The following is a 12838-nucleotide window of genomic DNA, read 5'->3' on the forward strand; positions in this document are numbered from 1 at the left end:
TGGTCAAACTTGCCAAAATACAGATCAGAATCCGCCACTGGGCTCGCCATGGCCCAGCGCAGGTCCACGCTACGGGCGATGTGGCATGAAAGTAGCAGTTGTAGAGTGAGGTCTTTGTGATCCATAGGGACAATGTGACGCAGTAGAGATACGGCTATGGAAAGAAAGGGAAAAAAGGCTAATGTGTTTGGCCGCGTTGGTGATGATGGAATGCCCGAAGTGAAGGTGGTGATGGTCTGTACCGGTTTGGTTTTCCTGGAATACTGGGTCAGTTCACTTCTGAGAATCTGATAGACTGGGCTGACGGTAGAGGAAGGTGAACGGGATGGGAAGGGCTCAGAAAACTCGTTCCTGGTGGAGTGTTTGACGGGACTGAGGTTTAGCTTGAAGGAAGGTTAGAAAAGAGGGCTGAAGTTGTTCCATCATGCTCAGACGATGGGATTATGATCCGTGGGGTGGGGTGAAAGGGCCTGCCGGAAGAGAGATTTCACCTCAACAGAAAAGGGGCGCTCGGGATGGAATGAATGAACTTCCCCTAGGGAAAGCAAGGCCCCTGACCCTGGAGGTGAACAAGCTGAGGCTGAGGGCCCTGAAGGAAAGGGAATCCAAGAATCAGATGGGGGCTTTAGCTCTTTCCAGTCCCAATATTTGGCCACTGTGCACCAGTGTCTCGTGACTTTGGCTCCTCCCACAGGGGATACTGAAGCTGAGGGGTCCCCAGAGGGGGTTGGGTATATTCCCGCATCCAGCTGTGTCCATGCCACACAGCCCCCAACCTCCCCGACCCACTGCCCTCTGGGATCAAGGCACAGAATCTTGGATAAGGAAGACCCACAGACTTACCAGAGTTGAAGGAACTCTTGGCAAGCATCTCTTCCAGCCTCCTCACTCTGGGGAGGGGTAAACCGAGGCAAGAGAGGAGAAAGAGCTTGCCTGAGGTCGGTGGCTCCTAGAAGATGGCAGATCATAACTCTGGCTTGTACGCGGGTCTCCAGACCCAGGTACCTGCTTCCCTGCCTTGCCAGGCCACTGATGGACTGACAGTCTGATTCCCCGTGTCAGAGAAAATTTCCAGGTGGAACCAATCCATCCCTTTTCCACACCCCACAGTGTCTCTTGTTTGAGATCTGCACAGCAGGCATTGCGGGAGCCCCTACTGGGTGCCAGGCCTGTGGCCCTGGGGACGATAGCTGCCACATTAGAGCAGAAGCGGTGCTCTTTCTTCTATCGTTTACAGAGCGCCCCTCACAATCTGTGATTACCTGGCTTATTTAATTGTCTCCTCGTGTATCATTTGTCTTCCCTATCCTCCCGGCTCTCAACATTTCCACGTCCAGGGGAGTGACTTGTCTTGGCTGTGCTCACCACTCACAGAGCAGCCCTGGCTTCCAGCACGTGCTCCAAAATTGCTGGCTTGCTGAATGAATGAGCGAGTGAATGAATGAATGAACAAACGGTGAGCAAAACTGACAACTTTTGTGGAAGCCCTTGTGATAGCCCGGCTGCCTCAGGCCATCTGTCGACACTGGACTGCTTGTAGGCAAAACCATGTCTGTTTTACCTTCATTTTCCCCCATAGTGTCCTGCAAGACTCTGGCCCCCAGAGGCACCTGTAAGTCTATTATATTTAGTGGGGTTGAATGAAAATTTGGGAAAGGGAAGGATATGATGGAGCGAGGCAGCGTCAGAGTCGGGAGTCATCTTCAAAGATCATCTCACAGTGCCTCCCCCACCCACATTCAATTTTCTGGCCATTTCTAGAGCAGCCTGCCAAGGAGTTTCCCAGCTTCTGCTTGGTCACCGCCAGTGACAGGGAGTTCGGCATCTAATGAGGCATGATAATCCAAGGAAGTCACTTAGCCAAGTGCCAGATGGTCCCCTGATTGCTGATTTTTAATGGATTCCTTGTCCGCGCCAGGACGCTAAATCCACACCAAAGTCACAAGAGGTAATTACGATTATTATCCTCATTTGACAGATAAGGAAACCGAGGCACAGTTATATACCTTGCTCAAGGCCTCCCAGCTGGTAAGTGTCAGAGTACAGGATAGGACTCAAAGCCCAGGACCATGGCATTGGAGAGTATGTCCTCCTGACCTCTATGCCAGCACTGTTTATTGAAATAATGCAAGTACTTATGTAACTGTAAATTTTCTAGCAGCCACGCTACCCAAGTAAAAAGCAACAGGTGGGGAAAAAAGAACTCAGGGGATTTATTTTAATAATACACATTTATTGAAGTCCACGATAGCATCATTTCATCATGTAATAAATCCTTAGAAAGTTATCAGTGAGACATTTTACATTCTTCCTTGGGTACACAAAACCTTTGCGGTATCCTTCCTTGACAGTACAACTCAGGGTAAACTCACCACATCCCAAGGGCTCGGTAACGCAGGCGGCGCATGGCCACGGGATCGGAGAGCATAGCTCCATACCAGACTGTCTGTCAAGGGCCTGATGCGGTACGTCCTAGTGCATAGGACGAATCCAGTACATACTGACCAGGATATTTTTACTACTGATTTTCATTTTACTACTGCTTTCATTTTCAGTGGTCCAGGGCAAAGCTGGGCTGAGGCCCCAAGCCCTTGGCATAAGCCGAATATCTCTATTCTTAATCTGAGTCTTCCAAATCGGCAGCTCGCTGTCTCCCAGGCTAAGCCAAACTTCATGGATCCTTGGCTTGTGGGTTGAGAAGAGCTGGGCTCATCCTCTCTAGGAGGGGAGGGAGAGGCCTGGCTGAGGCCTGTTCATCTCCCAGCTGGCCAGCTGAGTAACACATGAAGTGAGGCCTCCTTGGGGCCTATAGGCTTGTGCCCATCTGCTCTGGAGCGTGGAGGGGTGTCCAAGAGCACATCTGGAAAGGAGAGGGCCAAGACCCTCCTTTCGTGGTCCCTGGAGGCAGCATCTCCTACACATTTTAGGCAGACTGGGCCTTGAAATAGAACAAACAAGCAAGACTCCCCACTACTGCCCCCTTCTCTTTCCTAGTTCCTGGACAGCTGCTGAGTGCTTGCCAAGAGGCAGGCAATGTGAGCCAGCAGTTCCCAACCTTGTCTGCATGTTGGAATCACCCAGGAAATTTCCAAATACATGGGTGCCCCCATCCTACCTCCCTAGGCTGTAACTGAGTTGGCTCGGGGGATGGCCGAGGCTTTGGTGTGTGTAAAAAGTCCTCCGGGGATTCGAACATGCAGACAGGTTTGGAAACCGCTGTGCTGACCCTTAGGGGTACAAGCTTATTTAGCCTGACCGTCGCAATGCTGTCGGTGTGGTTATTGTTCCCACTTTGCAGATGGAAAAAATGGAGGCTGGCAGAGTTCCGATGGAGAACTGGCCCGAGGTCAGCCAGCCAGGAAACAGGCAGAGCAGGGATTCACTAGTCATGGTTGTAAGCAGTGGTGGACTGATAAATGTTGACAACTGGCTCTCCAGGGGGAAAAAAAAAAGCCTGATCTGTAGCATCTGCCTGTCTCTATGGTGTGACAACTCGCCCCGCAGCCATTTTCGAATTATCAAAGTTATGTCGCCAAGTGCAGACTAGGGAGGAAATTACAGGTCGGCTGTTGGGTCGGTATGGCCTGCTTCAGTGCAGGACTAGGCCACGCTGCGTGGGAAGAGTCGGATGGAAAGGGAGGTAGCTACGGTTAGTCATTTCCTGAGGTTTTAGTCACAGAACTCTTTCTCAACTGAAATTTTTGAGAACCCCAATACATACATAAAAAGAAGTATGTTATTAGCAGAAGCTTATTTTATTTTATTTTCTGCTTATTTTAAGCCGAAGCTTAAATCTTAATATAATGGGTTTGTTGAACCAGGGAGAGTTGCCGGGCGGGGTGAGGGGTATTTACGAGTGAGGACAGTAGGTGGCGCTCTACTCAGAGCCTGGAGCCTTGTACTCCAAGCCCACCCACCTCAGACCCTCACTGTCCATGTGGCCTTGGGCAAGTCCCTATCCCTGGGGCCTCTGTTCTCTTGCATTTCCAGGACACTGGACTGCACACAGGACGCCCCAGGGTGTGGTTTTCCAGGCCGGCCTTGACCCTGCGGCATCCCCCTCCTGACCCCAGCCAGCCTTGGCCCTGTATTTATAGCCATGACTTCAGTCCCTCTGGTTCTGCCCAAGCTGGTTCCCTGGCCCACATATTTATAAACCCAGCAGGGCAGAAATAGAAGTGACGTGCATGGGATTTGGCTGATTTTGTGAGCAGGCTGGATTTGAGGCATCCATTTGGAACGGGTTTGAGTCCTCCAGCATCCTGGGTGCTGGGACCCATGGGCAATCTGCAGCAGGAGAGCCACTTGGAGCCCCCAAGCTCAGCCCTGCAACTGTGTGGTTGGAGGGGGTCACCGAGGCCCCGGAGTGGAGGGATGTGGCCCAGGTCACACAGGGCGTGGCAGGAGGCAGATGAGGGGTTCTTTTCACTGACCCTCAGAGAGCCCCCCAGTGGCCAGCTCAGGTCCCAGGCAGCCTCAAGTCCTGGCTAGTGGTTTTTCTGCTCTGGGACCACGGGCAGACTCATCTTCCTGGCCTCCATTACCCTCCTCTGTTAAATGGGGATAATAGTAGGTACCTGCCTCATAAAGTTATTGGGGGGAATAAATAAGATCATAATTGATATAATGTATGAATTCAGTGCCCAGTACATAGTCAATACGCAATAAATGGTAGCTTTTGTTCTGATTATGTCCGCAGTCACCCCCGAACAGAAATAATAATGATTCCAATAGTTGCATCTTATCAAGTACTTACACACATTACCTGATTAAATCCTCACAACACTGTGACATCAATATTGTTATCCTCAAGTTCGTGTTTTACATGGAGGAGACACTCTCAACTTAATGAACTTGGAAAAGAATGTTTTCAAAGAGATAATGCTAATACGCGAAGTCATATTTTTATATCCAGGATTATAAAAATACTCAATCCTAAACGGTAGGTTTGTTTGTAGTGGAAGATGAAATGAACAATTGCATAATCAAAATATTAGCATAAGAAATAAATCTCCCAGAGGTTTGCAAGGCTTCTGTTCCCGAGTTTGCCACCTAATGTTGATTTTATTGCATATGAGAATTTAACATAATTGTGAACTTGAAATACATATGCCATAAAAACACAGAATGGCATCTGTCAAGGGTTTTCATATTAATATCACTGTTTTCTCTGCCCTCCTAATACAGAGCAGTCCCTGATTCCCTTTCCTGCTTAATTATTTTTCCATTGTACTTATCACCATCTGACATGCTTTCTTATTTACTTGTTACCCATCCACCCCAACTAACATGTGAGCGTCCCGTGGGCAGAGCTTTTCTCTTTTCTGTTCACTGTGTATCACCAGTGCTTAAAATAGCCAGTGGTACATAGCTGGCATTCGTGAGTACGTGTTGAATGAATGAAGGAACAAATGAATGACTGAGTCGCCATTCTAGCAAAAAAAAAACAACTGAAATCCAGTGAGATGATGTGACTGGTGCTGTTACCCAGCTATAGGAAGGCTGAACTGAGGTCTGGCTGACACTCATCCCTCCTGGGACCACCCAGCGTGCCCAGCTTGGGGGGCTCTTCCCAGCCCCTTCTTCCTTCTCACCAAGGGATGGTTTCCTGATGCCTCCAGAGCTCCCCACCTTCACATGATACCCCCTCCCCATCGCCACTGGCTCCTTCCGTCCCAGGAGGTAGACGGGAACGGAGGAATGGAGAGAAGTAGGGAGGCAGGAGGAGAGGTCAGAGCAGGCTGTGCAGCGAGGGCAGTGATGGCTGGAGGCTGAGGAAGGAAGAAAGGAAGGCAGGACTGGTCCATCTGTCCTGCAGCACTGAAGGGAAGGGTCAGTAATGTGTGGTCACGCTTGCATATCCTTCTAGAACTGACTTCACTCACCAGAAAATGCAGGCACAGGGCCAGTTCAGGGAGGATTCGGGGATAGTTTCTATCTTGGCAGCTCCTACCCCCACCAACCATTCTGCCCAAGGCCTTTTTCAGCTGGGGAAACTGAGGCCCACTGTAAGGAAGTGACTCTCCTGAGAACATACAGCAGGGTAATCGTGAATGCTGGGCTTTCTCATGCTCACCTATTCCAGAGGTTTGGGGTGCTTGGGATTTCCCCTCTGGACCCCCCGACCTTGGTTCCCATCACTTCATTGGGAGAGAAATGCTAAGGCAGGAACGTACTCTCAGCTCAGATTCTTGAGGACAATAGAAGCTCTCTTTTCAGTGACAGGAGGAACTCGGCTCCAGACAGGCTGGACACTATCCCCCCCACCCACTCCTGATGCTGAGGGGCTGTCAGGCAAGGGTGGGGTGAGCAGAGGTACCCTTAGCCATCTGGATGAGTTCTGACCGACTCCTTTCCCCATGGAAACTCCATTTTTGCCCCTAGGCTATGCACACAGTTAATGCCTCAGTCACCCTGCCCTCATTACTCTACTTGATAAATATTTATTGAGTGATTACTATGTGCCAGGCAATGTACCACGTGTTGGAAATAATCTCCTCCCTCTCTCCCTTCCAACTTTCCTTCCTCCTATCCTTCTTTCCCATTCATTCATTCAGTAACAATCATACTACTGAGGCAGTATAGTCTTATGGATAAGAGTGCTATTTGGAGCTAGACCATCAGGATATGAACCCTGACTCAGCCACTTACTAGTTGAGTGTCAACATCCTCATCTGCAAAATGGGATAATAATAGTACCTTCCTTATAGGGTTGTGATGAAGATAGGATGGGTTACTGCACACTGAGTGTCTGGAACAGCACCTGACATAGTAAACACTTCATAAACATCAGCTATTATCATTGTTTTTGTTATTATGTGCCTGGCGCTGAGCCAGGCGTTGAGGCGTTCCTCTGGCAGGAATCCCTGCACGCCAGCCCTGGTTTCAGGCTCCCACCTTTTCCTCCCAGCCCAACCCCCCAAGAACTGGGCCTTGCAGCAGCTCCCCACATCCCATCGGGCTGCCCCTGCATCACCTCTCGAGCCAACAGGAACAAGCGTCCAGGCAGCGGAAGCCTGGGGATTTTGTCTTCCAGCCTTACCTCCTGCAGCCCTGCCACACATGACCTAGCCTCAGCCTATCCAGGCCATCACATTTCTCCAGATTCCTCCCCAAATGGTCCTGCCTTTTTGCCTTCACTGGGCCTTGGTGGATGGAGTACCTTCCATCCATCAGAATGCCGAGCACTTCCTGTCAAAGTCTTTCAAATCCAACTGAAACGTCACCCCCAGGAAGCCCCCCTTCCTTGCCTTCAGCCAAGAATCATGAGATCTGCCTTTGAATCTGCATTTCCCTTTGTTGGCAACTGGGGTTTTTTGGTTTTGTTTTGTTTGTTTTCTTTTATTCTGTGGGAAACAAGGAGCCATGGAGTGTCCTTGAGCAAGTGAGCACATTTCAAGGCTGCACTTTAGAAGAATGGAGTAGACCCAGGAGAGGATGGAGACAGGAAGACTGCAGGTGGGGAGGCCAGGTACGAAGACTTCCGGGGCAAAAGGGCCTTCAGAGGAAAGAGGGTCTCGTCTTTCTGGACTGCTTCCCCACTCCTACCTAGTTCCGTCTCTGCACTGTGGAATCAGAGCCTGTGATTTTCCCCCGACATGACTCACAAGTCAGTGGGAGACTCAAAACTGGGACCCTGTGCCCTGACCCTGCAATGTACCCACTTAAGCCCAACCCTCACCATTCCTCACTCCCTCCACCTTCCCCTGCAGCAGGCTGTGGGCACTGTGGATGGGGAACCTGGGGAGGCCAGACTGTGCTAACATTCTCCCCCAGCGCCCAGCTGCTGAGCTGCACACAACGGTGCTCCCTCATTTCCTGCGGAGGAAAGGAATGAGCCTGTGTTTTTTCAATAAATCCCTGCATCAACCCTTTGAAGTCGGCCCTACTTTAACCCATTTTGCAGCTGGGGAAGCTGAAGCTCGAATACATGAAGAGACTTGCCCAGGGTCAGGCAGCCACTGAATAGTAGAGTCAGAATTGGAACCCAGATCTGATTCCAAAGCCAGTGCCCTTTCCCTCCCATCACAAAGTGAACAGCAGAAAGAACATGAGGCTGCCAAGGCCATCTTCCCTGGGCCTATCCTCGGGAGATCTGGGCAGGCCCTCAGACTTCCTGGACAGGGACTGTAGAGCATCTGACCATCAGCTCAGCCGGGTACCCTGTTTGGGCTCCCTGAGGTCAGGGGAGGGAGCAGGGAAAGCTCCCTCAGGGTGGAGCTGGGCTTAGCTGGAGGCAGGTGCCTGGGCGCCTGGGTCCTAGTGCCAGCCTGGCATCTGACTTGCTGGACAACCTGGGGGAGATCTCCGTGGCTCTGGGCTGAGAGTTGACCTCCATGATAAGAGGACAACAGATTTGTGCCTTCTGTGTCACCCCTGCCTGCTGAGGCTCCATGCCCTTGGAGCCTGTGGTCATGACGAGGGATGTGGGTCTGAGGGAGCCAAAATTAGAAGACCCCTCCCCACCCGTTTCTGCTGAGACTGGAGCAGACTCTCTCCTGTCCACCTTGGAGATGTTCCCACACAGGCAGGCCCTCTGTGGGGGGTCCTGGAGTTAGTCTGCAGTCACTGAGAGCAGAGGATAAGAGCACAGAGCCCAGCATCTGGACACATGTCCTGCTCTACCACTCAGCCATGGTGTGCTTCTGGATTTGGAATTTATCTCTGCTTGCCTCAGTTTCCTCATCTGTAGACAGCACCTGCACACCTGCCATCCAGGAGTGTTGGGTGCAAGGTGTGGCCACGCACTAGGGGATGCTCAGTAAGGGGCAGCTGTCATTCCTGTTGTGGGTCCTGACCACCTGTCCCTGCACGGGGCTCCCGAGCTCAGTGGGTGTTCCAGAACTCGGGCCTCAAGGGGCCTGCCCAGGCCCCCCAGCTGGCTTGGGAGTCCTCCCTCTTTGGGAGGCAGACTTGCATTGGAGTGCTCCTGCCAACCCCTCCCTCCTGGCTTGGCAGCCCAAAGACAAAGCCGGCCAAAAATATTTGTGTGGGTGGCGGAAAGTTAACTCTTCCGCCTCTCTCTTCTTTCCTGGAAACCGTGGCCACCGTCAAATACAGCAAAACAGAAGCAGAGATAGAGCGAGGCGAGGCTCCCGTGGGGTATCAGAGAGGGCCCTGCCCCCCCACGCCCACTTCTGCCTCTTGCCATCTGGCTCTGTCATGGCGTGGGTGACCGTGGCAGTGGCTGAGGGCGGGGAGCGGTGCTCCAAGGGCTTAGAATCATGGCATCCTGCAATGAGACCTGCCCCCATCTGGCTCAACCCCGCCATCGTGCCTTGGGGCAAATGGACTAGGAGTACAGAAGGCACCTGCCCAAGGTCGCATGGCCAGTTAGGTTTTTTCCCGAATTCTACTGGCTCTTCATGAGAGTCTAAGATTCTGTGTGACACTCTAGTGTGGAAATCTGGCAGCAGCTGGGGAGTGAGAAAAAGTCCAGAGAGGAGAGAGGTTCAGGAGCCATCCCTCCCATGTCTCTGTGTATCCACCCCATCCTCACGGTCAAGGTGCCAGAGCTGTGTCCAGATGGCGCCCTGCCGCTTACTAGCTGTGTGACGTAGGCCCAAGTCACTTCACCTGTCTGAGCCTCAGTTTCCTCACTTCTGAAATGGTCTAACAGCAGTACTTCTCTCGAAGCGTTTCTTGGTGATTTATTTCAACACCCTCCATGAATAACCCGGTGTGGAACAGGTGTTCAGTTCTTCTCCGGGAGAAGGTTGGCTCCTTTCTGCTCATTTCACTGCCGCCGAGGCTGCTGTAACAGGTGCCTGTTATCTTTCTGATCCTGACGCTTGTTTGCCTTTCCCTGGTTGGCACTGATTTGCCCCAGGGCCTGGTAATGCCCTTATCTTTCCTCTTGCCTACCACAAAACACTGGCCCAGTGCCAACCGGAGGCTGAGGCCTTGGGCCAGCTTGCTGGGGTTGGGGGTGGGGAGGCCTGACCCCACCTGGTGGGGGCGGGGGCGGGGGCGGTGCGGAGGAGTGACCTCCAGTTCAAGTACCACAGCAGATGAGGTCAGCGTAAGCCCTGAGGTCGCCAGTGTCCCCAGACTTGCGTCACATCTCAGGATTCTCACAGTTCATGGCCAGCCTGTGTGTGTGTGTGTGTGTGTGTGGTGGTTCTTCTCTCTCCATTTCCCGATAGGATGAGATTCAGAGGGTGCACACTTGCCTGCATTACACAGCTAAGCAGTGATGGACTCTGCTAGCCAAGATCTGTAAATGCCAGGGTTTCCGGCCAGTGTCCATGGCCACTGGCCCTGTCTTAAGCTCTATTTGCCCGTCCGGGGCATCTTGTCTACCCCCTCCCTGTGCCTCCACAAATGATTTTCAAGCCTTTCTCTCCAGCCTGGAGCTCTCCTCCGCTCTCCAGCCCCCTGCATGGAGCTGACACACACTCCCCTCCTGCGGAAGCCAAATCAAACTCATCTCCCAACTCCTTTGGACACCTGCTCCTTCCCATGTACTCCTGATCTCTATGAACAAAGTCTCCCTGTCACCAGAGCGACAAACCTGCCTGCAGCCTGGGCTCCTCCCTCTTCCTCTACACCCACTCTCCATCTGCCGCCCAGCCCAGCCGGCTCTTCCGCCCAAGCTCCTCTCCCACGCATCCCTCCCCGCATCCCGTACACCCTATGGGAAGCCTTGTCCCCTCTCTCTGAGATCATCTTCATTGTTAACATTTATAAATAATCACACTGTTATTATTATGGTTCTTGTGATCATTCACAGCTCCCCCGACCAGATTTTAAGGCTTTGTGAAGCTAGAGTACCATGTCTTCTTTTTCCACCATTGTACTCTGGCTTGTACGGAGTCTGCCATGCAATAAAAGCTCAAGACATTTTTGTGCAATAAAAGAACAGCCAACGTGTATTCGATTACATCTCAGAACCCAAACGGAGTCCTCTGCATGCCTTTTCTCACTTAATCCTCCACGCAACACCACATTGGAGATATTAACGTTCCTATTTTACAGATGGGGAAGCTGAGGTGCAGAGAGGCCATGGGACTTGCTGCCAGCTCCACAGGTGGCAGGGCTGGGGGTCTAGCTCAAAGCCTGGCACAAAAACACATCACTGCTACTGTCCCCAGCCTGGTGCACAGCCTCCTCAAGGAGTCCCTGGGCCCCGCCTTATGTCCTCCGCCCCATTGTTCCCAGGATTCCTGTGGTGTATGTACCTTTGCTGGCATGTGAGAGAATTCTTTCTAGGCGGTGCCCAGTTAAGTATCTTTAAATAACTAGATATTTATTTAACGTGTATTAGGGGGGAAACGACTTAGCACAACATACTTGTGGTTTTCCTGCCATTCGTACTTAAGATAAGTCTGAAGTAATAGAAGTAAGTTATTTAAAGTTGATTTATGGCAAAATAGTAAGCAAACAAGGGGTCATGTGGCATAAGGAAATGGTGAAAATTTGGGATGCTGAGTGGCTGAAGCTTGGGATTTTTCCCATGGGTGTGTGAGACCTGTACCCCAAACCCCAGCCCATTCTCACGGCCCTGTTAAGATGGACAGGTCTCAGAAACTCAACCCAAAACACCCAGCAGACTGTCTCACGTGCTGCTTCTTTTCTCTCTGGGCAGGTAAATCACCTTGAAGGAGGGCCTCACAGCCCAGACACAGGCTGAGAGGAAGGCTTGAGGGCCTACCACCCCACCCAGCCCAGGAGGGCCCCACAGTTGGACCTTGCCCCAGCTCTGGGACTTGGCTGAGGAAGACAAAGCTTCAGCGAGCCAGAGAGGAGACACCAAGAGGAGAAAGGACCGGTGCTCACCCAGGCGGCCAGCCTGGCCCCGGCTTCTCCGCCTCCCTGAGGAGAAGCCGCACCATGCTGGGTCCCCACCTCCCACCTCCACCCCACGGACTCGGCGAAGACAGCTCTACCCCCTCCACCTTCCGGATCCCTGATGGCAGCTACAGGTGTCTTGCCTTGGAGGCTGAGGAGAACAGCGGTGGCGAGGAGGGCCTGCAGGGAGAGGCAGGGCTCATGAACTTAGAGGAGGACAGGGTGGCCAGCAGGAATGGGGACAACTTGACCTGCAGAGCCACCCAAGGGGCACCAGACCTGCCCAATGCCCTGGGCATCCAGCCACCCAGCTGCTCCAGGGAAGCCCAAGGGTGTCCCCAGCATGATAACAGTGCCAGCAAGGACTGGGACACGGTGAAGGCTCAGCAGGTGGTGATAGCCACCCCCCGCCCCAGCGCGGGACCCAGGATTGCCCAGAAACCAGGTAAGCTCATGACCTTTTCTCCTAGGCTGCCAGAGCCCACCGGGGTCCCTCACAGTCCCCTGGACACACCCCAATTAATAGCTGTGAGGAGATGGGGGGCTGGGAGTTCTGTGCAGATCCAGCTGGGCCCCATCTATGCCCACTCTTTCCTCTGTCAAAGAGGGCACGTGAGAAGTCCACGAGAGAAAGCCCTGTGATCGGGCTTGGCCAACAGAAGTCCATCCCTCACTCTCGTCCCCCCCTTAATCATCCATGGCAACAAATGGCCTTGGATTCCAGGCCATGACAGGGCAGGACCGCCTCACTGAACACATCGTGTGCCGGCTGCCCGAGGGTGCTGGGGACGCAGCACTGGGCAAAGCCCATGAGGCTCTTGCCCTCGTGCAGTTTTCGAGGTCGAGGTTAAAATCTCTGATCCGATTGGACCTCCTGATTTTACAGGTGGAAAAACGGGCCCTGGAGTGAGGAAGACACTGCTCTGGGTGGCCTATTGGTGGCTGAGCTGGACCACATTCTCCCCACCCCAGTTTCCCATCTGTTAGAGAGGACAGAGGCATGGTCCGATCCATCCGTATCGCCTGGGCGAAGACCCAAAAACAGTGT

At 52.5% G+C, this 12838-nt stretch overlaps 1 protein-coding gene and 1 long non-coding RNA gene across 2 annotated transcripts in view; one reads left to right on the top strand and one right to left on the bottom strand.

Moving 5' to 3' along the window:
- LOC131831776 (uncharacterized) lies at positions 1-9800 on the bottom strand. Its single transcript, XR_009353796.1, has 3 exons — positions 9577-9800; positions 844-949; positions 1-154 (listed from the first exon to the last, which is right to left on the bottom strand). It is a non-coding gene; the product is annotated as an uncharacterized LOC131831776 (long non-coding RNA).
- A 1700-nt stretch (positions 9801-11500) lies between these two features.
- SYNPO (synaptopodin) overlaps positions 11501-12838 on the top strand; it is a 37197-nt gene continuing 35859 nt past the window's right edge. Inside the window, exon 1 of the mRNA XM_059174049.1 lies at positions 11501-12235. Coding sequence (XP_059030032.1) covers positions 11833-12235 — 403 coding nt within the window. The 5' untranslated portion in view covers positions 11501-11832. The remainder of the gene's footprint in view (positions 12236-12838) is intronic.

The sequence above is a fragment of the Mustela lutreola genome, chromosome 5 (genome assembly GCF_030435805.1).
Source record: "Mustela lutreola isolate mMusLut2 chromosome 5, mMusLut2.pri, whole genome shotgun sequence".
Taxonomy (NCBI): Eukaryota; Metazoa; Chordata; class Mammalia; order Carnivora; family Mustelidae; genus Mustela; species Mustela lutreola.